We start from the raw sequence: 27,649 nt of genomic DNA, 5'->3' as shown, positions 1-27,649 counted from the left end.
CTTTTCATTCATGCCCCTCAAAACTGTCACTGAAGCATGAGAGACCATGTTTTAGTCACCGTGGGTTAGAAGAACCTATTTAGTGCAGTATGCTAAATGAATGTCACACAGAGTGGATTCACCTCTGTTTGGTTTGACTTGCTGCATGAGCCACACTATTCGGCACTGGGCTTGACAAAGCAGGAGCTTGAGCTGGGCATTAATACCAGACCAGGGATCAAATACTGTTTGAAATCATTTCCTATGTGACAATAAAAAATAAAAAATGTTTATACTTAAGCTGTGCTTGATAGAGCTTTCCTTTTGCAATATAACCAATAAACGAGTTCCACAAGTGCAAACCCCTCCCACCTATCACAACTAATGCAAACACTCAAATAAATTGAAACATTTCAAATAGTTTTTGGACCCAGGTCTGTTTTAAGCCCATTTAGTATGTAGTTCTAAAACCTTAGGCCAACGATAATAAAACATTTAAATAAATTAATCTAACCTTTTTTTTTTACTCTCTCAGGGGCTCTATGACCAGTTTGGAGTCAAGCCACAGTGGTTTCTCCCAGCTCAGCCACGCCACCTCTAACCACTCCCAGTCCAGCTCCATGATCTCCAGGTAGAGGACTACAACTCTTGCCCAAGGACTACAATTCGTCCTCTTCTGAACTACAAGTCCCAGCTCTTCCAGCCTTCACAGTCCACACTTTCCGCCCTAACCACCTCAAACCTGTACTACTATTAGTCAGTCACAATGTGGATCTGAAGCATGCTTGCACAACAGAGGATAAAGAAAATGTCGGCAGTTGAGAAACTGAAAACAAAGACTTATGATTTAAAGGGCTCCATTTTTCTTGCAGCAGGCCGTGTATATATCTTCCCAGCTTTCTCCTGGGCTGCTGAACAGAATGTTGGCAGAACATTTTCTGCTTGCTGAGACTTTGGTAGGTGTGGGAAGTGTCGCACCCATGGAGCGCAATGCCAGATCAAGCAATTGTCACACTCATTTAAGGAGCTGTGGGACTGGATTAAAAACGGAATGCGTCGATACATATGTGCATTAGAACACTTTACGCACATGCACACTTCCAAGGTGTTGGTGATACTGTTACAATAGAACATGGACACTTTCTAGGTTGAAGAAACAGGAAACGCTGTTACCTGCAGACAAACATGCTCAAACATAGGAAGACACACAAACACATACTGTATCGACACAAACCATAAACACACCTGCAATGACATGCAAAAATACACAGTATTTGCCATATCACCAGTGGGGTTTGTCTCTACCTGGTGAATTGTTTATAGGTCAAGATTGGGGTAAAGCCGTAGCGAGGTATCGTTTAGAAGCAATAAGCAGAGTTCGAATTTTTACTATTGACATAATTACATTTCTATTTATCATAAAAATGTGTGTATGGAGGTTTGTCCTCATGGGTGCTATGTGCAATGTATAGGTGACCTTCCAGTTCCTGGGTGACTAGATGGACGGACAGACAGGCACATTTTAATTTAGCTAAACTTTCATTTGGAGAAATAGCCAAAAGAAATTGCCAGAGGTTATTTTGGAAATTGGAATTCACAAATGGAATTTGAATGAACACATTTTGAATGTGTTCGCAAATTAATCTACACGTCTCTTTTTGGCACGAGACACTTAACCAGTGATTCCTTTTAAATTCTTGAATTTCAATTACTCGGACTTGAATTTGAATGGATTCCGCCCCAAAATGAGTGTTTCCCGTCTCTCCCTGACTGCAGGAATGAACCTGACCCGTAGCTAGGTGTGGTGTGCTTTTGCTAGCCAATGGAATGTCCCGAACTGTCAGGGTCACAGGTTGAATAGGTCAAATTGCTATTCTTTTTTAAAGGTGTGGATATAGAGGGAGGAAGTGAATGTTTTTTTGTGGTGAAAGCTTAATCATTTGCTACTGCTCCATTCATAGAAATGTATTAATGCGTACATGTACTTGGGCTAGTTGGATTGTGTTTTCAGTAAGAGTGAAATGTCTTGCTGCATGCTCATATGGGGATATGGTTGATTGATGATTTTAGTTTAGGAGTTACCATAGTAACTACTCATGAGCCATTTGTTAGGACCATTTTAGCCTTTGTAACTAACCATGTATATAAGAAATATATCTGCTTGGTTAGGGGACACCCCCTTTGCCTCGACTGAGGGAAGTGGACGAAATTGACGATGTTTCCATTGTAATGCAACGTACCCATGCAAATAATGTTCTGTACAGCCAGCTTGTGCTTCTAAAGCACCAAAGACCAGCCAACAAAAAAAACTCTGTTCCATCTTCTAGTTTCAATGTTTGTTTTTTTGTCACGCTAGTTTGGAGTGTTTTAGGGGCTGTTTTGTGAGCTTCAAGCTCACGGAAGAGATATTCAACTTTTCTACTGACTGTAGGGCTGTTTCAAAGGTTCGGTAAGCTTTTGCCTTGCATTACAAGCTGAGGCTCTCTCAAGACAAGTAAGCCCATCCAGCCTGGTCAGTGCCACCATGCTGCTGCTTGACGTTAGAGGGCCAAAGACGTGTTTGTTGATGGGCGTCGGATCTCACTCCCAAGGATTATCGGCCAATCAGGACCCGTCTGTTTTTAACAACTTTTTGAGATGCTACTTTTTTTTAAAGATGATAACAAAACCCCAAAAGGTCAAAATGAATCGTTTAATGTCTAACTGGAATAACGTGAAGTGCTTTGCTCACTGAGGAAAGGATCCGCTCAAAACGAGGGCTGTTCAGAATGAACTAATTTATTAAGTTTTAGTGATTGAATGGAATAATGAATAACTGTAAATGTCTGTAAGGGTGTCACCCATGTCAGGTCTGAGGATGTGTAGTTGTACGTGACTTATTTTCTTCTGTACTAATTTTAACCTTGAAGCATGTCTAGAGATAGACTAGGATGGTATCCTACTTTCGGGCTCTTTATCAAAGGAAACTCATAATGTCCACAATGCGTAACATAATATCAACACAATGTGTAACGTGCTCAACGGTTCACCAAGCTGTAGAGGTTCCAGTCCTGAATTGGTCTTTGTTCCCTCTCACAGTCCTGTCGTGTTCAATGTTAGTTTTTCCTCAGCAGAGTTGGAACAGCGCTTTAGAAGTGTCTCACTGTGTTTTAAACCAGAGACCGATTTCTTCAGTTTACCTTTCAGTTTCATCAGCTGACCTCAACATGGGGTCACTGCCACGACTGAAATGTGTCTGCTATGTAACCCGCTTTGCTCTACTTCTGTCAACCTACACTTCTACTTATCTCATTTACATATGAGGGCTATTTCTGTCTTGTTTGTCTGTGTCACCAACCATATCCTGATTTCTCCATTTCTCATCTAGCCTCCCTTCCTATAAGACAATGATAACGTTGCATATCTTTATTTCCCTTGAAATTCATAATGTTTAAAGAAAGAACTTTGAATTCATATAAAATAGCGCCTTTACAATTTTTCAAACCATTAAACTTGAATTATGAGAATTAAAAGTTGTCCTGTTTGTGTAACATATCTTTCTACTTTTGATCCGGCTTCAACCTGCAATGCACGCAGCAATCTTAGTTTAAACTCAATTTGACTGTGTCAATGTGCATGCATTTAGTTATCTGTATGTAGGTGACTTGAGCTATCTCAGACAAAAGGATAATCAGAAAGAGTTGAACATTGAGTGGATGAATAGGTGAACCGATGGATGGATGGGATTACGTGAAAGGTGGGTTTTTAGACGGGAATGGAAGATGGTCACTGAATTACAGGCAGATAGTATTCACTGGGGTCCAGTTTGAAGCCTAAAATCTCATTTGCAAGTGCTTTCTTGGTAACAACAAAAGTGAATTACTGTATGGTATTGAGGAGCTGTCCAAGGTACTACTGCCTAATGCCCACTAGGTGGCAATCATCAAATATAGAACAGAATATGCACAATCAAATCAAAATTCTATTTGTCACATGAACCGAATACAACTGTAGTAGACCTTACATGCTTACTTACAAGCCCTTAAACAACAATGCAGTTTTAAGAAAAATAAGTAAAAAATAAAAGTAACAAATAAAGAGCATCAGTAAAATAACAATAGCGAGGCTATATACATGGGTACCGGTACAGAGTCAATGTGTGGGGGTACAGGTTAGTCGAGGTAATATGTATGTGTAGGTAGAGTTAAAGTGACTATGCATAGATGAAAGAGAGTAGCTGCAGTGTAAAATAGGGGTCTGGGTAGCCATTTGATTACCTGTTCAGGAGTCTTTTCAGGGGGTAGAAGTTCAGAAGCCTTTTGGACCTAGACTTGGTGCTCCGGTACCGCTTGCCATGCGCTAGCAGAGAGAACAGTCTATGACTAGGGTGGCTGGAGTCTGACAATTTTTAGGGCCTTCCTCTGACACCGCCTGGTATAGAGGTCCTAGATGGCAGGAAGCTTGGCCCCAGTGATGTACTCAAATCATTTTTTTATTTGGCCTTACGCACTACCCTCTAGTGCAGGGGTGTCAAACTCATTCCACGGAGGGCCTTGTGTCTGCAGGTTTTTGGTTTTTCCTTTCAATAAAGCCCTAGACAACCAGGTGTGGGGAGTTCCTAACTAATTAGTGATGTTAATTCATCAATCAAGTACAAGGGAGGAACGAAAACCCGCAGACACTCGGCCCTCCGTGGAATGAGTTTGACACCTGTGCTCTAGTGCCTTATGGTCGGAGGCCGAGCAGTTGCCATACCAGGCAGTGATGCAACCAGTCAGGATGCGGGTCCACAAACTAAAGACAAGTTTGGATTTGAGCTGCACATTTTGTACAATGCATATGTTATGAGTCTGTCTCAGTTGTGTTTGAAAGACGGTACAAGTGCCACTGCAATGAAACTGCTACATGCGAACTTTTGTGTGACACTTGGTGTTTTCAAGATAACTGGGAATTTGGGAAAAAACTAGGTAAAATCATAACGTCCGTGGTCGTCAGCTCTAGAAGGATACCCGAGTTTCCGACTTGGAATTCCAACTTGGATGATCATTCAAAACGAATCACAGTCGGAGATTTCCAGCTGTTTTGAAAGTAAAGAAGTCGGAAATTCCGAGTTCCCAGTTGTTTTGAACGCGGCAAGCGCTGTTTGGTTCCGCCCATATGGAGAGACGTTACGAAACAACACAAGGTACGACCATAGATATTTATAGCTAACCCAAGACAGTGCATCTGTGTCGTTTACAAAATTGGAGCAAATGCAGCATAGTGGGCAGAACATGCAAGGAGGTGGACAAAGCCAAGCACGGGCTAGCGAGATCCTATTGGTGCGTTGTAGTATGTATTTGCATATTTTCTTTAGGGAACACCTCTGAAGTGCCCGTGTGCACAAACTCAATTCGACGTTGCACTCCTAAACAACGCCCCCTTTTAAACGTTGGCAAAGCATCAAGTCTATAAAAAATGTGTGCACTATGTTCGTAACAGATTATAGTTTTGGGAACAGAAATGTATTGAGAGCAAATTTTTCAAAGATGAAAAAATGTGCAGAATGTCGGCCCAGTTTAACCTAGTTCCATCCTCTCACACTACCCGCGACTGTACTTCCTCTCACTACCATATTTGGTGGTGAGAAAACGAACGCTTCATGTTTATAGCCCCTGTGAAGCGTCTGAGGTTATCCTTCTGTCTGTGGTACAAACGTTTTTTTATACGTCAGTGGTACAACACGGAAGAAGATCTTCGCTGCAATAATTTGACACTTCTGTTTGTTCACTTCGAATAACTACATGTCTATTCTTCCTCAAGAAGAATTGGTCAAGAAATGGGAAAGGTCAGACACGTTTCTCTTAATTTGACATAATAAAATGGCAATATGTAAACTCTATTTCACAGCTACTCGCAGCGAAAAGGAGCACGCGCTGCTCCTCCTCACCTGTGTCATATTGTCATTTGATTAGGACACCACAGACAGGTGTGACAGCTAGCTATCTAGCTAGCTCACATAATTTGCTAGCCCCCTGGTAGCTACAAATACAGTGCTTTCTAGCTAGTTAGTATAAATAAAGACAGACAATACAAGAGGCAGAGCAGTTGTCTGGCACATGGAGCAGTGGCGGTCAGTACCGTTCAAGATGAGGGAGGATGATTGTATTTTCATGAGCATGGCCCTATTTTTCTATTACAGCATATTGGATGAATGTCATTCATATTCCATTCACCGAGTTCATTATAACAGCAATATGTTTAGGCTACAACTTTATACTCAAATTGTCCCTATACCCATCATGAGGTTGCCACAAGCTAGCCTATGAATGAAAGTTTACAACGTAGGTGCACACAGGTCGAGAGATACATTTGAGGTGACAGATAGTGACATTCAATACACACTTGCCTGTATCAAGCTGATATAGGATGTAATTATTAGTCCAACAGTTGCAAGAGTTTCTATTGGACAAATTCAAGTACGTGTATCCCCGTTTCTTCCGTTTAAGAAATGTTTTTCAACAGAATCGGTGGAATGAACATACCCCTGATCACGCTGTATTCCTTCTCGCATCCATGGGCTCTCCTCCTCTCACCTCTTCCCTTCGCTTGTGGACTTCAATGCACAACACATCAGTTGTATGTGACCAGGCGGAAAAACCTTTCCAGGCCAAACCGCTAAACACAGCCTACATCGTTGTCACCATATTAGCTAAAGTAACGTCATAGCATAGCTAATAGAACTAACGCGTTAGTAAACCCGCTACATTCATGCAGTAACTTTACAGTGTACAGTGAGTAAGCAGTTACACCGGCAGGCCCCGGTAGCAATAAATTAGTAAAACCTTGACTTGGAAGAGTTCCAGTGTTGTGTTGGATAGTCATAGCCAGCTAGCTAACACAGCATCCCTCTGTTTGAGCAGGGTGTTTCAGTAGGCTAAACTAGCCAGCTGCATTTGCTAGCTAAGTAAGTAAAACTGAAAGTGAAAAAAATGACAATCTCTGTATATATATATCTTTCTTGCTTTTCCATTTTGGAAGAAATTAATTTGTTCAAAACTGTTCAAGTACTCTCTTTGAGTCAACTACTCACCACATTTTATGCATTGCAGTGCTCTCTAGCTGTAATTTATGCTTTCGGTACTAGATTCATTTTCTGATCCTTTGTTTGGGTGGACAACATGTCAGTTCATGCTGCAAGTGCTCTGATAGGTTGGAGGACATCCTCCGGAAGTTGTCATAAGTACTGTGGAAGTTTGTGGAAGGGGGTGCCATCCATGATCCTCCTAAGTTTTGTATTGAAGTTAATGTACCCAGAGGAGGACGGAAGCTAGCTGTCCTCCGGCTACACAATGGTGCTACACTACAGAGTGCTGTTGAGGCTACTGTAGACCTTCTTTGAAAAATAATGTCTTTTAATCAATTATTTGGAGACATGATTATATTTAGCATAGTTCTATCAACAAAAAGGATAACTTTTGTAATGTTTTACCATTTTTATTTTTATGAAATTCACTGACGAGGATGGTCCTCCCCTTCCAACTCTGAGGTATCTCATAACTTTGAACCAACTTGAACCAACGAACAATTTGTTGTCCTCCCCATTTCAATCTCCACTGTCATGAGTTCACTAGCTACACAAGTTCAGTTCCACCCCTAGCCGTTTGGAGGCCCTAAGGTATAGTTCTAAGTTTACTGGGGTGGGTGAGGAGGGTTGTCAAAATGTGTATGTTTTGTGTTTTTTGGGGGGGGGGGGCACAGGGTAGGGTAGTGCACAATGGTGTAAAGTACTTAAGTAAAAAATACTTTAAAGTACTACTTAACTATGTTTTTGGGGTATCTGTACTTTACTATTTATATTTTTGACAACTTTTACTTCACTACATTCCTAAAGGAAATGATGTGCATTTTACTCTATACATTTTCCCTGACACCCAAAAGTACTTTTTGAATAGCAGGACAGAAATTGTCCAATTCACGCACTTATCAAGAGAACATCCCTGGTCATCTCTACTGCCTCTGATCTGGCGACTCACTAAACACAAATGCTTTGTTTCTGAATGATGTCAGAGTGTTGGAGTGTGCCCCTGGCTATCCGTAAATAATTTAAAAAAACACTAACAATTGTGCCATCTGGTTTGCTTAATATAAGGAATTTTAAATGATTTATACTTTTACTTTTGATACTTAAATTTTAAAAAATTATTAGGTTTACTTTAGATACTTATATTTATATATAGTATATTTATAATCAAACACTTTTACTCAAGTAGTATTTTACTGGGTGATTTTCACTTTCACTTGAGTCATTTCCTGTTAAGGTATCTTTACTTTTACTCAAGTATGACAATTGGGTACTTTTTCCAGCACTGGTAGTGCATTTTATTCCCTGCTTTACAATCCCATTTTGCACGCTTTACTATAGAATTTCTTCCATATAGCCACATTTTCTCATCTGCTTCCCCTATCAAGGTGTTTTCGTACTTCCCTTATGCACCACGCTTTTCTGCATGCTTACTATACTGTCAACTCTATTCTGCCCTCTATCCATAGTGACAATAGTGGTAGCTGGATTGTTTGTTGAGATCTGCAATAGGCTAACTAGCAATCATACCACACATAAAATCATTCAAAACTGCTCCAATTTTCTACATAAATCCACAAGAACATAGAGGAATAGCTGATAGGCAGCGGAGAGGCATGGTGCGTCATTGCACATGAAAAAAACACTTAAGAAACACAGCTCAAAAAGCTCCCTACTGATCTTGTTTAAGCCATACAAATGTAATTGACTATATAACGGATGCCCCTCTTCACATTTCTCCAAATAGTAAAAAAAGCAAACATAAAATAATGATTAATTTAATTCATATGAAACTGTTCTTTCATGCTGAAGCAGTCCATTTTCAATGTATTTTTCCCCAAACCTTGCTAATTAAATGTTGACTGGAAAGTAGGCCTACCTGGCAGAATGAGATCATGATCATTTGAATCAATGGGGTGCACATTTGTTTTGAATACTCAGCCATCATATGTGCCGTACAGCATCCTGACAGAAACACTGCTAGCCTAACAAAAAATGTACTGTGACTAAAACTCGACTGGGACATGCTTTCAATGGTGCTCTCCAACACCTGACACTAATATAGTGGATTATTTTTGGGGGTACCCTAACTGTGACTCAAACCCTGGTCCCTATGACTGTCATTCCAAAAACCATTATACTGTCACAATCCTCGCTATATGAGCCATGATGAGGGTGGCAGGTAGCCTAGCGGTTAAGAGCTTTGGGCCAGTAACTGAAAACTCGCTGGTTCGAGTCCCCAAGCCGACTAGGTGAAAAGTCTGTCGATGTGCCCTTGAGCAAGGCACTTCACCCTAATTGCTATGGATACGAACATCTGCTAAATGACTAAAATGTCACATGTAAGGATACAATTCCTACCAAGTGGATTAACCCTATTAGCACGATCCATAGGGTGTTTGCCTTTCACGCCAGAGACTCGGTTTAACTTCCTTGTCCTGCCGTTTGCTACAATGGTGTTTGAAGTGAGATGGCGGCTGTGCCTTCAAGTACAGAGGGGGCAGTGTAGCAAACCTCACTATATGAGCCGCGTTGCAATTCCCAGCAACTGGGTTAACCCTATTGGCACGATGTTTGTCTTTCACGCCAGCAATCTTAGTTGTATTCCCTGCCCCACTGTTTGCTACAATACCAAAAGGCAAAAGTCTCTTGGTGAGGTTGTTAGGTGTTGTATTAAGGTTGTTTAGTATTATTACAAGGGGGGCAAGTTTAATTACATTTTTAAATTATGATTGTTGTTTTTTGTTGGCTCGCTTTATATTTCAATTTTTTTTAATTCAATTTGTATGGTCTTAGGGACATTATTGTTTTCAAGTGAGTGCAATTCTACCCTAGACTGTAAATTGTATTGAAAATGTCATTGAAATAATGGTGCAAAAGCCCTGTTATTTGAATGTTGTGGATCAGTTGTGGGTCTACTCTCAGATCTTAAAGTCTAGAAAGGCACAGTACAGGACAGTCTGGCTGTGTTTTTACTTCTGATACTGATGCACTGTTTGTTGCTGCTCATCATTCTCCCAAGTCTTTCTATATAGTGAAGCCACAGGCCTATGCTCCCAGCAGGCCCTGTTATTCAGGAAAGTTTAACGCGCGTTCTGCCTCCTTTCCGATCCGAGCGGCTTTTCCTCGATCTAGAACCTAAGGCTTCAATATAGCCTACATATTTGTCATTTAACTTTTAAAATATATTACCGTTTTTTGTGTGTCAGAAACACAACTAGTCATAATGTTTTCATCTGTTTAGGCTACTTCGAAAGTGTCCTGTAACCTACCTACGCACGCTATCCACTCAAATATAATCCAGCATACAAACTGCACACTGGCCATTCAATCAATGGCAAGAGACATCTGTTACAAAACACCCAAAAGTTGAATGACATTATGTAGATTGTCAAGCCCGTGTGGCTCAGTTGGTAGAGCATGGCGCTTGCAACGCCAGGGTTGTGGGTTCGATTCCCACGGGGGACCAGTACAAAAAAGTATGAATGTATGTACTTGTAAGTCGCTCTGGATAAGAGCGTCTGCTAAATGACTTAAATGTAAATGATGTCAAGCCAAGCCTTTGATACTGAGTAGGGAGGGATCTATTTTCTGTTTGTCGAGATTGACATACTCTATTTGATTGTAGTGTTGAAAACGTAAACCAAGATGTAATCGGTAATCGGTATGCAGTTATGCATTGCTTTTTGGTTGTGTGTGGTGCATTGGCACAGAAACCTGTTGGTGGGGAAAACGTTGCATATGTTTTATATACTATACTATATACTATAGTAATACGTAGTAATTAGGGGGTATGGTATATGGCCAATATACCACGGCTAAGGGCTGTTCTTAGGTTCTTAGTGCTTACATACAGCCTTTAACCGTGGAATATTGGCCAAATACCACAAACCCCCAAGGTGTCTTATTTCTATTATAAACTGGTTACCAATGTAATTAGAACAGTAAACAGTGATTTCATCTAATCAGCATTTAGGGCTCGAACCACCTGGTTTACAATTATAGATATATCATACAAATGTACATCTGATTTCCCCCTGGCTAATGATTATTGTCTGCACTGTCTCTGATCGTAGTGAAGTGAGGCAGGCAGGGGGAGAGAGCTCATCAGTGGTGGTCGGCAAACCCTCAACCTTTCTGGCCCGTAGCCCTGCGTGGCATCGACTGTGCCACAAAACCATGCTGAAGAGGTCAATTCAATATCCACATTTACTCATTTTGCCATGGGGCAGAGACACTTTTTAAAGCTAATTTCCTGCATGACTTATGCCATGTTAATGATGTCTGAGTGACGAACAAAATCAAAGGCGGCCCCCCGGAGGTCAGCACCCCTGGGTGACTGACAGAACAAGAACAGAAAAACTGCTGATGCACAACCAAAATTGCAACTTGTGTATTCTACTATTCTAACTCTCAACAGTACGTTGAGACCCAGACTGAGCTACAAGTTGGTATTTTAAACCCAATGAACTGTGCTCATGGAATATCACACATCAACCACATAACCATGTAAAATGTCTGAACGTAGGCCTAGTTATCCTTGTTCAATTGTGGATAGCCCTTGTGAGGTTCAGGTAGGGTTGTCTTGGGAGAACAGTAGTAAGTTACCCTATGACACCAGCAGAGGGACAGAGCAACTGAGCAGGTGAGGTGAGACCTCTCTGCAAGAGAGAAGTTTCCTGCCAACAGTAACCCTGGAATGGTGCCAGTATCAGCCATCTCTCTCAGCCATTGACTTGTGAATCTATTGTGACAGTCACTGATAATGGTATCATGTCCCCTTTGCCAGCGCAGCCTCCTTGGTAGATTTGTGTCTGACGCTGGAGATGTAGAAGCCAAGCAGATGGTGTAGGGGGACCGGTGCTGTAGAATGCCTTATTACTACTAGAAGTCTTCATCTGTTGGCCGGTCTAAATTTTCTCCCAACCTCTCCCCCTTGGCCACTAACCCTTTGCAGTTTTCTCTCCCTCTCCTCTTTCTCTCCTAGTGAACAGGCCAGCCTGAGGCAGCAGGTGGTGGAGGAGGACACAGAGGATTGGCAGAGATGTCCCGACTTCACCGGGCTGGAGAGGGTTGGAGGAGTGGACCTGTCGTTTATCAAAGGAGATGACATCAACGCCTGTGCCCAGCTAGTGGTGCTCAGCTACCCAGACCTAGAGGTAAGGCACTGACTCTGAATATTTCTATGCTAATGCTAACCATAGGCTGCGTCTTAATGCTATAAAGCCCAAACGGACCATTTCTATGCTAATGCTACCCATGGGCTGCGTCTTAATACTATAAAGTTGTTTCCTTTCCTCCTCTGACTCATAGGCACTGTTTGAGCATACTAGATGAAAGAAAGATGGTGTTCTTTTTGTATTTCACCTGAATAGCTATTAGTGTGGATCAAAGAAAGGAGACAAGGAAAGGAAGTGACTTGAAGGTATTGACACACAGGCCATGTCTGTTCAGTCATCCTAGCAGTTTGTGAACATGAGTCTTGCCTCAACTTTTCATTGCCTCTATTTTTCATTCTTAACCGTTCCGCTCCCTCTATTGGACCCGACCCTAATTCTCCATCAAGGGCTGTCAACTCATTCTGAAACACAACCCATCATAATTAATGATATTTGCCAGCTTGTTTTGTTGATACATGGACCAATTTTGTTGTAATGTTATTATAGTACGGCTAATTAAATGTTCCCCAGTCAGTGCAGACACAATAATTTACCTCGAGTCTCTCCCATTGGATTTTATTGGATTTATTCACAACACAGTGGTTTTTGCATCATAAGCCCAAACAATTTCAGAATAGCCAAGAGCCACAATGAATTTTTACAAATTGGCTACTTGAAGTTTAAAATAGTTTTGAATATCCAAGGATGAATATCTGCGTAATTTTCTGAATTATAGTAATTTGTGTGACATTCACATGACAATTAACATAGAAGATACTAAATAAAAATTCTGACAATGACGGGCATTTTAGCAGGAGTACACCAACTCCTCAATCAAATAAAATTGAGTTGATAGAACAATGTAAAATAAACACAATTTATTAAACAAAAAATACACTTGTGTGATACCCATTTCCCAACAAGTTAATCACACATACTTGAAGCTCTCAGAAATAATAACTTTTACTTATGAGTACAGTATGATGATACATTTTTATTTTCCAACACAGCCTGCAGCAACAGTATTTTACTATAGCTGCATTAGGCAAGAGGAAGAGGAGCACCATTGCCAACAACATGGTGATGACATCCACTGAGTGGTAGCTGTATCATGGCATCCTGTGGGACTCTGAGCGCAAGTCAGCAGCTTCTTTGTTTCTCATGACGAACTCGATCCAGTAGACGGCCCTGTCCAGTGACTTCATAGAATGGTCTGGAGTGCTTCTGCATGTTGAACTTGTAGGCCCCATTGTGGAGAACTTCATGCAAGCCCTGAAGAAAGATCCCTCTATTGAAACTGCCAATGTCTAAAACCTTGGCTCCTCCTCTCTCTTCCAGCTGGAGAAGATTGTCAAATTGGTCTTGGAACAGTGGCAAACCCAACACCATGGTAAATGGCCTCCTTGACAACATTTGTAACCCCATGTGACACAAATGCTCTGATCTTGTCATGACCAAGTAGGTCAGACTGAGCCATCCATTTTACCAGGAGGGTATTGTTACCCAAAATTGAGGGTTTGTCACTAACATGTCCCCACATGACTTTCTGAGGCGTTGGGAAAAGGCAGAAGCAATTTCAGTGGATATATCCCTAGTAAGACTGACTAAGGATTCTAACTACATTATAATGACCCCATGTTCTCCAGAGCTCTGAACAAACTCTTCCAGCTCTTTTGAGAGCGGTTGAGCAGGCTTACAGTAGAAGCCATGAATGTGTACGATGTTTGGCATAGTTGGACGTGGAGACCCGAAAACAAAATCAGAGCGAATCAACCATAGGTCAGCTGAACGGAGCAATCTGTAATAATGAATATCTCGGCCAAAGTATTTATCACAAAGCTCATCATAGTATAGATTGAACTCTACAGTTTTATGGCAAACCATAATACCATAAAACATATTTCCGAGCCGCTGTAAGAAATCCATATCCTCCTATAAACTTGATCTAAAAACTGGAACAAATGACTGGCGAGGGAGAAAGAGCAAAATGTGTATACCAGCTGTGGTCCAACGAGCACTGTAAACTAAAGGCAATCTAATATAATGCACCAGCAAGACTCCCCCACCCCAATGCAGGATCTGTGAGCACCATGTCATACCTCGCCTCCACAAGGCTTTTCATGAGTTCATTATCCTCAAACATTGCTCTTACCATACCACACATACGTTCTTGAATCTTTGAAAGTAAACTCAGCAAAAAAAGAAACGTCCCTTTTTCAGGACCCTGTCTTTCAGTGATAATTTGTAAAAATCCAAATAACTTCACAGATCTTCATTGTAAAGGGTTTAAACACTGTTTCCCATGCTTGTTCAATGAACCATAAACAATTAATGAACATGCACCTGTGGAACGGTCGTTAAGACACAAACAGCTTACAGATGGTAGGCAATTAAGGTCATAATTATGAAAACTTAGGACACTAAAGAAGCCTTTCTACTGACTCTGAAAAACACCAAAAGAAAGATGCCCAGGGTCCCTGCTCTCTGCGTGAACGTGCCTTAGGCATGCTGCAAGGAGGCATGAGGACTGCAGATGTGGCCAGGGCAATAAATTGCAATGTCTGTACTGTGAGATGCCTAAGACAGTGCTACAGGGAGACAGGACGGACAGCTGATCATCCTCGCAGTGGCAGATCACGTGTAACAACACCTGCACAGGATCGGTACATCTGAACATCACACCTGCAAGACAGGTACAGGATGGCAACAACAACTGCCCGAGTTACACCAGGAACGCACAATTCCTCCATCAGTGCTCAGACTGTCCTCAATAGGCTGAACTGAGGGCTTGTAGGCCTGTTGTAAGGCAGGTCCTCACCAGACATCATCGGCAACAACGTCGCCTATGGGCACAAACCCACCGTCGCTGGACCAGACAGGACTGGCAAAAAGTGCTCTTCACTGACGAGTCGCGGTTTTGTCTCACCAGGGGTGATGGTCGGATTCGCGTTTATCGTCGAAGGAATGAGCGTTACACCGAGACCTGTACTCTGGAGCAGGATCGATTTGGAGGTGGAGGGTCCGTCATGGTCTGGGGCGGTGTGTCACAGCATCATCGGACTGAGCTTGATGTCATTGCAAGCAATCTCAACGCTGTGCGTTACAGGAAAACATCCTCCTCCCTCATGTGGTACCCTTCCTGCAGGCTCATCCTGACATGACCCTCCAGCATGACAATGCCACCAGCCGTACTGCTCGTTCTGTGCGTGATTTCCTGCAAGACAGGAATGTCAGTGTTCTGCCATGGCCAGCAAAGAGCCCAGATCTCAATCCCATTGAGCACGTCTGAGACCTGTTGGATCGGAGGGTGAGGGCTAGGGACAATCCCCCCTGAAATGTCCGGGAACTTGCAGGTGCCTTGGTGGAAGAGTGGGGTAACATCTCACAGCAAGAACTGGCAAATCTGGTGCAGTCAATGAGGGGGAGATGCACTGCAGTATTTAATGCAGCTGGTGGCCACACCAGATACTGACTGTTACTTTTGATTTTGACCCCCCCCTTTGTTCAGGGACACATTATTCAATTTCTGTTAGTCACATGTCTGTGGAACTTGTTCAGTTTATGTCTGTTGTTGAATCTTATGTTCATACAAATATTTACACATGTTAAGTTTGCTGAAAATAAACGCAGTTGACAGTGTGAGGACGTTTCTGTTTTTTTACTGAGTTTATATCAACATGAGTATTTTGTTCTCTGAAATTTTTTTTAAGAAGTGTATCCTCTGTGTGTTTTTGACGGATTGTTTGCACAAATTATATAATGGAATTTTATCAAGCCCGCCTATTGTTGAGATGCTTATTAAGGTGTAGAGCAAGGATGGGCAACTGGTGAGCCGAAACGCAGCCCGCCTTTTTTAGGCCGAGGCTCAATTTCAACCCCATGCCCAAAAGCCACCGTAATTCAAGAATTAACCAAAAACAACACAGACTCTCTCCACGTGTCATCCCTGGGGACATATCAAATACAGCAAAACGTCTCCATCAATCAATAATATTTGTATTATTTATTGCATTACCGCGTCAATTAAAATGCCTAATAAAAAAAAAAATCCAGGACTCAGGAACCTGTATAAATCTTTTGGTTGACTTGCACACTAGATTTTCTTTTTAATAAAAAAGATAACTCACCCTAACCTGACAAGTCACAAAAGAATGTCAAGTCGCAAAATCCCAAAGACCTTGTCATCAACTTCAGGTTGATACTGTCAGCTCCAGTGGATCCATCGCAAGGGACCAAGGTATAGATCTCTGTTCAATGATTAACAAAAAATTGAACTTTGGAGCCAACTTTGTCAAAATGCCCAGATAGTTTTTCAGAGGCAAACTAAGAAGGCTGAGAGTGATTTAATCCATTTTGCAGTCCTTCTATCCTTTTCAAAAAAAAAATTATAGAGGTTTATTGAACCTCATGATCAGCATAGTTGCCTGGTTTGGCTTACATGGGTAAGCCAGAACACTGTAGCGAGAGTAGTGCAGGTCAGTGGAAAGATATTCTAGGTTAAACAAAAGGCTCTCAGAGAAATCTAGAAAGACAACACATGCAAGAGAGGGAAATAACATTTGATCAATCACATCTCCTTTTAACAATGAGTATGCAGTACAGTATTGACATCTAAACACAGACTCAGGTCTCTATCTCTCCAGACCAACAGAGCCGTTATGTTTTGTACCAGAATCAGTACGCCTTTAGAGGGATAGTTCTGTGAAATTATATATTTATATTTAACAAAAGGAAAACCCGCACACTGAAAAAGCCAGGCGACCGAGCCTGACTTCAGTGCTTATTTATTTTTCATATTTGCAGTGACATGATCGTAAGCGCTTAAGTCAAGGTCGGTCACCTGTCTTTTTTCAGGGTGTGTTACTGTATATACTCTTGTTTTTTTAATGCTAGTTCCTGACAAATCCAGCACCTGGACCTAGACACACTGCTGTGCACAAGAGTTTCTCTTTCTTTGTACCAGTCAAAAGTTTGGACAGACCTACTCATTCAAGGGTTTTTCTTAATTTTTTCTATTTTCTACATTGTAGAATAATAATGAAGACATCAAAACTATGAAATAACAGGCCTCCCGGGTGGCTCAGTGGTCTAAGGCACTGCATGCCACCAGAGATTCTGGGTTCGAGCCCGGGCTCTGTCGCTCCATGGGGCGACCGGGAGCCCCATGGAGCGGCGCACAATTGGCCTAGAATCGTCCGGGTAAGGCAGGGTTTGGCCGGCAGGGATAACCTTGTCTCATAGCGCACCAGCGACTTTTGTGGCGGGCCGGGCGCAGTGCACGCTGACCAGGTCGCCAGGTGTACGGTGTTTCCTCCGACACATTGCTTCCGGGTTGGATGTGCACTGTGTCAAGAAGCAGTGCGGCTTCGTTGGGTTGTCTTTCGGAGGACGCATGGGAGTTGCAGCGATGGGACAAGACTGTAACTACTACCAATTGGATACCATGAAATTGAGGAGAAAAAAGGGGGTAAAATAAATTTAGAAAATTGAAAATAACACATATGGAATCAGGTAGTAACCATACAAGTGTTAAACCAATCAAAATATATTTTAGATTTTAGTTTCTTCAAAGTAGCCACCCTTTGCCTTGATGACACCAAGGGTGGCTACTTTGAAGAATGTCAAATATAAAATATATTTTGACTGTATATACAGTGATGTCCAGAAGTATTTGGGCAGTGACACATTTTTGGTTGTTTTAGCTCTGTACTCCAGCACTTTGGAATTGAATTATACAGTGACTATAAGGTTAGTGCTTAGAAATATCAGTGTTTAGAAATATCAGCACTTTGTGTACATAGTCCCCCCATTTTAGAGAACGAAATCATGGTAGCATCCACATTAATGTAGAAGTGTTCAGAAACATTTTCTTTTCTTATTTACAATAAAAGTGACTCCAAAATGACATAATACATTATTTACCAATTATTTCTATTGGCCACAATATTCTGAAACACGACCCAAACAAACTGGAAACGCATCCAACAAGTTTGTAGTCACAAGGTTGATGTACAGTGGCTTCAGAAAGTATTGACACCCCTTTACTTTTTCCATATTTTATTGTTTTACAGTCGGAATTTAAAATGGATTACATGTAGATTTTTTTGTCACTGGCCTACACACAATGCCCCATAATGTTAAAGTGGAATTATGTTTACAAATTAATAAATGTAAAACTGAAATGTCTTGATTCAATAAGTATTCAACCCCTTTGTTATGTCAACCATATTCAATATTTTCAAGCATAGTGGTGGCTGCATCATGTTATGGTTCTGCTTGTGATTGTTAAGGACTGGGGAGTTTTTCAGGATAAAAAATAAATGGAGTGGAGCCAAACACAGACAAAATCCTAGAGGAAAACCTGGTTCAGTCTGCTTTCCACCAGACACTGGGAAATGAATTCACCTGTCAGCAGGACAATAACCTAAAACACAAGGCCAAATCTACACTGGAGTTGCTTACCAAGGAGGCAATGAATGTTCCTGAGTGACCGAGTTACAATTTTGACTTAAATCTGCTTGAAAAGCTATGGCAAGACCTGAAAATGGTTGTCTAGCTATGATCAACAACCAATTTAACAGAGCTTGAATAATTTTTTAAAGAATAATGGGCAAATGTTGCACAATCCAGGTGTGGAAAGCTCTTAGAGACTTACCCAGAAAGACTCACAGCTGTAATCGCTGCCAAAGGTGCTTCTACAAAGTATTGGGTGTGAATACTTATTAAGGAAATTAGATATTTCTGTACTTAATTTTAAATACATTTGCAAACATTTCTTCTTCTTTTTTAAATCTATTTTGAAATCCGGCTGTAACACCACAAAATGTGGAATAAGTTGAGGAGGATGAATACTTTCTGAAGGCTCTGCATTAGATATAACACAGGCATACGTTTATGCCGGTGTTCTCTGCTGTCTGTTCCCTGTGTCCACTACCAGCTGCTGTACGAGGACAGTCAGATGGTGACCCTGACCGCCCCCTACATCTCAGGGTTCCTGGCCTTCAGGGAGACCCCCTATCTGCTGGAGGCCCTGCAGCGCCTGGAGACGACCCAGCCCAGCCTGCTTCCTCAGGTCAGGGTCTGGCCACATTGGAGATGTTACAGTTTAATTGACTTAGTTACTGTAATACTCAGAGAACCCTAATGTCTCAATTTAGTTGAAACTAAATGTCACTCTGACATGTCTCATAGTGTCTAACTTTTGTTGAGACTTAAGGCTAGTACAGTTTCATTGATGTTGTCGGTTTGCTGTGTCCAACTGTTTAACTGTTCACTTCAGGGCGATACATCTCTGTGTGTTAATGCCTTTCCTTTCAGCTATCCAATACCCTCTATCTTCCTTACCCACGATGTGTGTCCATAAGTCAGCTCTGTATCATCCATACCTTTCCACTCTCCTGTGTTAGTCACAGCCCACACAAATCACTCACTCCCACACTCCCACCTCAAGTCGGGTCCCTGTCCACACCCCTCCCACGCGAAACACGCACACACACACTCACCGTCTTCTGCCTAACACATGCGCGTTGCCCTCGTGGATTTATCACTGACATTTACCAATGGACACTGACAGACCAGTCCCCGCTGCTTTATGTTCAGCTCCTCAAATTCTTTCTACATGACTTATGATTCACAGCAGAAATATGCCTGTACAACTATCTTGGCAATGTAAGAAATCAGTGAATGGGCGGTTGGCACAGTTCACTACATTCAATACATCCATCCAACAAAATCTCACTAAGTCTTGTGTAAACTCTTCTTTAGTTAGCCTGTAATGAAGAAAGACCTCATGCTGTATAAGTACAAGGGACAGCAGAGAGCTGCTTTGAGACTTGCCCATATCTCACCCATTGCCTCTTTCTGTACTTGCCCATCTCTCACCCGTTGCCTCTTTCTGTACTTGCCCATCTCTCACCCGTTGCCTCTTTCTGTACTTGCCCATCTCTCACCCGTTGCCTCTTTCTGTACTTGCCCATCTCTCACCCGTTGCCTCTTTCTTTATCTGTCCCCAACAGGTGGTCTTGGTGGATGGGAATGGTCTGTTCCACTACAGAGGTGAGTAGTGGAACAGACAATTTCAGTCTCAAATGAAGACTGATTCAAACTGAGACCGAGACTGGATTCTCAGGCTACACACTGTCTACTAATAGCATTGACTATTTACTACTAACAGTAGCCTGCTACGTACTGTCTACTAATAGCATTGACTATTTACTACTAACAGTAGCCTGCTACGTACTGTCTACTAATAGCATTGACTATTTACTACTAACAGTAGCCTGCTACGTACTGTCTACTAATAGCATTGACTATTTACTACTAACAGTAGCCTGCTACGTACTGTCTACTAATAGCATTGACTATTTACTACTAACAGTAGCCTGTTACATACTTGCATAACACTTCAGTCTTCAGCTGGTTGTGACGGTCATGTCTCTTCTATACATATGGGGTTGTCTTTTTTCCAGAGTTTGGTCTAGCGTGTCACCTGGGAGTTCTGTCAGGGCTTCCTTGTATAGGTGTGGCCAAGAACCTCCTGCAGGTGCAGGGTGTGGAGAAGAACGAGGAACACCAGTCACAGGTGAGAGCTCCACCACTCACATTTCACACTGGTAGAGATCAAAATGATGAACAGATAAACACATTTCTGAGGAGGGGGGGGGGGGGGGGGGGGGGATTGCATTTATTCAAATGACTAATTTCCAATAATTTAATGCCTGTAAGGGCGGAGTGTCGCTAGTTATATTTCATTCGTTTCTTTGTTTTTACAAAAACAACTGGTTAACACATTCTGATGAATGTTTTCACTCAAATGAAATCTCAAATGACATTGGACTACTAAACTGTAGCCTACCTACAGTAGGTCTGCATTTGAGCAAATGTCTGACCTCCAATGTCAAGCTTTTGTCAAGCTTTTCTTCTCCTCTTCTGTTGTTGACAGACTTCACATACCATCCTCGGTGGGGTGGTCCCTTTTCTTGTGGCAAACAACATTTGAATGCAACAACAAAATAATTATAGGCCTACAGTTTTATAGTGTTAATTTAATATTCATGAGTCATTCATGTGGGTTTTTGTCTACCTTTGTGCTCTATTTGTCACACTTAGTCATACTGTAGCTGTGTTGAAATTGGAGTACGGAGAGCACAATGCATTATTCATCATTCTATTGTGATAAATGTTTTGAGGTAGTGTGTTTTCTTTCCTGGATCTATTGTAATATTTTATTGTGGGATGTTAGTTTCTCTCCCCAGTGTTTCTGTGGCTTGAACTGTATTATACAAGTCGAGCAAAGACAAAAACCTGTTGGTGAAAACCGTAAACCAGCTCTTATTGAAGAGAATACTGGTGGGAGAAGTCTCCGGTAAATATCTAAACTCAGCAAAAAAAGAAACGTCCTCTCACTGTCAACTGCGTTTATTTTCAGCAAACTTAACATGTGTAAATATTTGAATGAACATAACAAGATTCAACAACTGAGACATAAACTGAACAAGTTCAACAGATATGTGAATAACAGAAATGGAATAATGTGTCCCTGAACAAAGGGGGGGTCAAATTCAAAGTAACAGTCAGTATCTGGTGTGGCCACCAGCTGCATTAAATACTGCAGTGCATCTCCTCCTCATGGACTGCACCAGATTTGCTAGTTCTTGCTGTGAGATGTTACCCCACTCTTCCACCAAGGCACCTGCAAGTTCCTGGACATTTCTGGGGGGATTGGCCCTAGCCCTCACCCAACAGGTCCCAGACGTGCTCAATGGGATTGAGATCCGGGATCTTCTCTGGCCATGGCAGAACACTGACATTCCTGTCTTGCGGGAAATCACGCACAGAATGAGCAGTATGGCTGGTGGCATTGTCATGCTGGAGGGTCATGTCAGGATGAGCCTGCAGGAAGGGTACCACATGAGGGAGGAGAATGTCTTCCCTGACAGCGTTGAGATTGCCTGCAATGACATCAAGCTCAGTCCGATGATGCTGTAACACACCGCCCCAGACCATGACGGACCCTCCACCTCCAAATCGATCCCGCTCTTGAGTACAGGCCTCGGTGTAACGCTCATTCCTTCGACGTTAAACGCTAATCCGACCATCACCCCTGGTGAGACAAAACCGCGACTCATCAGTGAAGAGCACTTTTTGCCAGTCATGTCTGGTCCAGCGACGGTGGGTTTGTGCCCATAGGTTGACGTTGTTGCCGGTGATGTCTGCTGAGGACCTGCCTTACAACAGGCCTAGAAGCCCTCAGTCCAGCCTCTCTCAGCCTATTGCGGACAGTCTGAGCATTGATGGAGGGATTGTGTGTTCCTGGTGTAACTCGGGCAGTTGTTGTTGCCATCCTGTACCTGTCCTGCAGGTGTGATGTTCGGATGTACCGATCCTGTGCAGGTGTTGTTACACGTGGTCTGCCACTGCGAGGTCTGTCCGTCCCGTCTCCCTGTAGCGCTGTCTTAGGCGTCTCACAGTACAGACATTGCAATTTATTGCCCTGGCCACATCTGCAGTCCTCATGCCTCCTTGCAGCATGCCTAAGGCACGTTCACGCAGATGAGCAGGGACCCTGGGCATCTTTCTTGTGGTGTTTTCATAGTCAGTAGAAAGGCCTCTAGTGTCCTAAGTTTTCATAACTGTGACCTTAATTGCCTACCCTCTGTAAGCTGTTAGTGTCTTAACGACCGTTCCACAGGTGCATGTTCATTAATTGTTTATGGTTCATTGAACAAGCATGGGAAACAGTGTTTAAATCCTTTACAATGAAGATCTGTGAAGGTATTTGGATTTTTACGAATTACTTTGAAAGACAGGGTCCTGAAAAAGGGAAGTTTCTTTTTTTGCTGAGTTTATATATATTTTTTAAGCAATTTGTTTCGTTTTGGGAAATTCCAATCCAAAGTTACAAATAATAACATTTTAAGGAAATTAATTGCATGCTTCAGGCTTGCAACAGAGCAGTGATATATAGTGTGATGGTTTGGTGTCTGTAATGACTGATGGAGAGGTGATAGTAATGAGAGAGGTAAAGGAAGTAAGGGATTCACTCTCTTCTGATTTTGAATGAGAGAGAGGGAGACCGACAGACATGGCACTAACATGACTAATGTGACCACAATGCTAACAGATTTCCATGGTAAAAGGCCATGGGAGTTTAGCGCAGTACCCTGAACACACGCCACCAAAAATCAACTGGCAAACGGCTCCACAACCTAAAAACTCAATTACCATCCAATAACCGCAGCTCAAACGGTCCCCACGACGCACATCTATGTTAGCGTAGCGCACTAATCTTACACAACACTTTGATGTCCCTCAGCTCTGCTTTAGCTCTAACGGCTGTTATGTTTAGACTCAGATTAGGTTTCCACTGTTTATGACCAGAGAAACCGGTACCGACTCCCAAGTTAATTCGATCTCTCTCAGGCGACACTTAGCGTCTCACAGACGATAGCGATAGCATAAGCCTCGTTAACCGAACTACTGTAGCCACGGTGTGGATTGCATTGGCTGAGATTTCTGAGCAAACTGATACAGTATCTGTCAGTTAGCTACTGTTAGCTAAAGTGTTTCCTCTTAGCTAGTCTTTCATTAAGGTATCAGGTAGCTTTTAGCCGTCCAGATACATTTCCCTCTGGCTTTTAGCTAGCGACGCTCCAGTTATTTTAAATGAAACATTAGAACACCTCTTATCTTGACTTTGGTACTGGCGTCAGGCTCTGTTTTCAAACGATGACTCACTGCAGATTGTAGAATGATAGATGTGACCTCTCTGACTTCAATATATCTAAGATACAAGCGTAGCGTTAAACTGCCATGTGTGTAATTATTTTTGCTCATTAATCACATCAATGCAACATGAGTCATATTTGTTCCTCCAACTGCTCTCACCTGAAATTAGATTAGGAGAATCTGTGTTCATACGTCCAGAGGGAAGGAGACGTCAAAGATACTCACAGACATCCAATGTGTCTCTGGGGTTTCGTTATGTCCGAGTGTTTCGTAACATTGCGATGACGCCCAATTCAAATCCAAGTAAATTAAAACATCGCAATACAATTTACATGAATTGTTCATAGGATTAAAACATGAAGGCGTTTTTAGAAGTTCCTGTGATCATGGAGCCTCTGTTGTCACGTTGACATCACATTCCTGTGTTCCTGTTACCCCCTGCGTCTTATTATGGGCTAAAGGTTTGTATGGACATGCCACTGGTCTTCTCCCATTGTGTGTGCATGTGTACATATGTGTGTGTTATGGGTCACTGCAACAGTGGTTCTATTGTGTGCATTGCCAGGGAGTGACTCACTGAGGCCTTTTGAATGAGATGAGCTCGATGGATAGGTGCTTCATTCCGTTCACACGGCAGCTGCTGCCCCTGCCTGCTGCTCTGTGGATGAAATTCCTGTCTCTGTCTCTTTTGTTCGCTTCTCTTTCTTCGGCTCCACTCTATTTCCCAGCTCTCTCTCGCTCCTTTCACTCCTTCTCTCTCTACTCTCTCTGCAACTGCCGTCTTTCAATATCCCATCATCATTTTTAACCTCTCCCAGTTCTCCCAGACGCCTTCACGCACTCTTTCTCCCCCTCCCTCCTCCTCTTCCTCTCTGGCACTGAGTCAAACCATTGTGTTATTGATGGTTGGCCTGTCTCATGTCCTACTGCCCAGGGCGGCTGACTCAGACAGACACACTGTTCTCCTAGATACCACCAGATGGGCCCTGGGCCCTACCTGGCCCCTCACCTGGCGTATCCTCCTGTCCTGTATTATAATTAGTTATGGTGAAATGGATAGGACATCAAAGCTTTCATTAGTTTAAAGCCAAGTCCTCATCTCCAACGAGACACCTGTTACAGCATCAGTCTTGGCAACAGGGATGAGGATGGTTCGTTTTGATCTGAATGTATCTCAAGCTGATTGCAGGATCTGAGAGCTCTCTCATATAAACACTGCATCATCCAATATGTGAAATATCAGATTTTTAACTTTCAAGTTTAAGGTCGAGTGAAGACGGGATGATGTGGTTTTTCACGTACCGATGACTCACACCATCCTATGCACTTCAAATGAGATATACACTACATGACCAAAAGTATGTGGACACCTGCCTGTCAAACATCTCATTCCAAAATCAAGGGCATTAATATGGAGTTGGTCCCCCCTTTGCTGCTATAACAGCCTCCACTCTACTGGGAAAGCTTTCCACTAGATGTTGGAACATTGCTGCGGTGACTTAGGGGCACTGATATTGGGCGATTAGGCCTGGTTCGCAGTCTGCGTTCCAATTCGTCCCAAAGGTGTTTGATGGGGTTGAGGTCAGGGCTCTGTACAGGCCAGTCAAGTTTCTCCACACCAATCTCAACAAACCATTGGACCTTGCTTTGTGCACGGAGGCATTGTCATGCTGAAACAGGAAAGGGCTTTCCCCAATCTGTTGCATGAAGTTGGAGGTACAGAATTGTCTACAATGTCATTGTATGCTGTAGCATTAACATTTCCCTTCACTGGAACTAAGGAGCCTGAACCATGAAAAACAGCTCCAGGCCATTATTCCTCCTCCACCAAACTTTACTGCCAGATGGTGAAGCGTGATTCATCACTCCAGAGAACGCATTTCCACTGCTCCAGAGTCCAATGGCGGCGAGCTTTCACCACTCCGGCCGAAGCTTGGCTTTGCACATGATGATCTTAGGCTTGTGTGCGGCTGCTCGGCCATGGAAACCCATTTCATGAAGCTCCTGCCGAACAGTTCTTATGCTTGTTGCTTCCAGAGGCAGTTTGGAACTCAGTAGTGACTGTTGCAACCGTCGGCAGACGATGCTTCAGCGTGTAAAGTTCTGTGAGCTTGTGTGGCCTACCACTTCGCGGCTTAGCCGTTGTTGCTTCTAGACGTTTCCACTTCACGAATACAGCACTTACAGTTGACCGGGGCAGCTCTAGCAGGGCAGAAATATGACGAACTGACTTTTTGGAAAGGTGGCATCCTATGATGGTGCCATGTTGAAGTCAATGAGCTCTTCAGTAATGCCGTTCTACCATATGGAGATTGCACGGCTGTGTGCTCGATTTTATACACCTGTCAGCAACGGGTGTGGCTGAAATAGCCAAATTCACTAATATGAAGGGGTGTCTACATACTTTTGTATATATAGTATATTACCAGGGAGGGAACAGGACAGCTACTAGCATGTTGCCTTGTGAGAAAGACAGGAACATGGCTGACAGGGCTGTGAAGAACATGTCAGGGTCTCATCCTCCCCTCAAAGTAAAGAGAGACCGAGGAGATGGAAGAGAGAAAGACTTTGATATTGCAAGAAAAATAAACACGCGCACAGACAGAGAGAAAGTCAGACTCGCACAGAGGGACGGACGGACGGACGAACAGACTGACAGTAGTAGTGTGTATAAATGATGGTCTGACTCCACTCCTCCTCCTCAGATTGCCTCATTGCAGAAGGGAGGAGAGAGCTTCCCTCTGACTAGCGACTCAGGAAAAGTTCTGGGAAAGGTAAGACTCACGCACACGTTCACTACATCTCACACAAACACGTAATCAGTAGTTCTAAACATACAGTCTCCTCTCTGTCTGTCTCTCTGTTTCTCCTCTCTCTCTCGCCATCCCTTTTTGTCCTCTTTCTTTCTAGGCCCTGCGTAGTTCTGACAGCAGTACCAAACCAGTGTATGTTTCAGTGGGCCACAAGATCAGCCTGGACACGGCCCTGCGCCTCACACACTCCTGCTGCCGCTACCGTGTCCCAGAGCCTATCAGACAGGTACACACACACACACACAGAGTCAAACACATAAACATATTCCCACACGCATACGAAAAGAGCCATTCAGTCACCAGATTAGAAGTCAGTCTGATCAGTGAAAGTCAACTGAGAAAAACCCTGGCAAATGGCTGGGAGGAACAGAGCAAATCAATATGGCTTGCTGGACACGGGACACCATGTGAAGTTAACTTGTCTGCTAATGCTTCTCTCAGAGAGGGATAGAGACCGCACTTGCCACAAATCCTGTTGTAGCATGGGCAGCGCCATTCAAGTTTATAATGGCAAAAAGAGGGTGGGCAGGCTCTCTTTCTGACTTGATGCTCATCTCCCCCTGCAGTCTGTTAGTGTTGTTCTGCATTCCTGCCACTAGACTGTGCTGTTCCCTTAGAGATAAGTGTGGTGGCATAACTCATCTGCCTTACACACTGTTCTGCTGTCAAAACCAGCCTTGCACTGCACCCAGTGCTCTCACACACACATGCACAGAAACACGCTCACTCACTCACTCACTCACTTTCTCTCTCGCTTTCTCATTCTCTCTCTTTATCTCTCTTTCTCTCAACCCCCTCTCTCTGTCTCTCACTGTCTTTTTTCTCCACTGCAGTCAGCACGCAGACTCACACTCTCTCACACACACACAAACACACACACACACACACACACACACACACACAGCATTTCACACACACACACACACAGC

The 27,649-nt window shown here is 42.8% G+C and overlaps 2 protein-coding genes across 7 annotated transcripts in view; both read left to right on the top strand.

The window, feature by feature from the left end:
- LOC129839746 (SEC14-like protein 1) overlaps window positions 1-3,491 on the top strand; it is a 50,354-nt gene extending 46,863 nt beyond the window's left edge. For all 4 annotated transcript variants that reach the window (XM_055907361.1, XM_055907359.1, XM_055907362.1 and 1 more), the window contains one exon: window positions 515-3,491. In XM_055907361.1, the coding sequence (XP_055763336.1) occupies window positions 515-614 (100 nt within the window). In that variant the 3' untranslated portion in view covers window positions 615-3,491. The remainder of the gene's footprint in view (window positions 1-514) is intronic.
- A 2,091-nt stretch (window positions 3,492-5,582) lies between these two features.
- Window positions 5,583-27,649, top strand: part of LOC129839745 (endonuclease V-like) — a 56,410-nt gene continuing 34,343 nt past the window's right edge. Inside the window, exons 1-7 of one of the 3 annotated variants that reach the window (XM_055907356.1) lie at window positions 5,583-5,785; window positions 12,009-12,180; window positions 19,118-19,252; window positions 20,196-20,235; window positions 20,649-20,761; window positions 26,613-26,681; window positions 26,818-26,946. In XM_055907356.1, coding sequence (XP_055763331.1) covers window positions 5,742-5,785; window positions 12,009-12,180; window positions 19,118-19,252; window positions 20,196-20,235; window positions 20,649-20,761; window positions 26,613-26,681; window positions 26,818-26,946 — 702 coding nt within the window. In that variant the 5' untranslated portion in view covers window positions 5,583-5,741. The remainder of the gene's footprint in view (window positions 5,786-12,008; window positions 12,181-19,117; window positions 19,253-20,195; window positions 20,236-20,648; window positions 20,762-26,612; window positions 26,682-26,817; window positions 26,947-27,649) is intronic. The other 2 variants (XM_055907358.1, XM_055907355.1) reach the window with 2 other exon arrangements.

This window comes from Salvelinus fontinalis, chromosome 40, assembly GCF_029448725.1.
Source record: "Salvelinus fontinalis isolate EN_2023a chromosome 40, ASM2944872v1, whole genome shotgun sequence".
NCBI classification, from domain to species: Eukaryota; Metazoa; Chordata; class Actinopteri; order Salmoniformes; family Salmonidae; genus Salvelinus; species Salvelinus fontinalis.
This window is presented reverse-complemented; position numbering and strand designations above follow the sequence as displayed.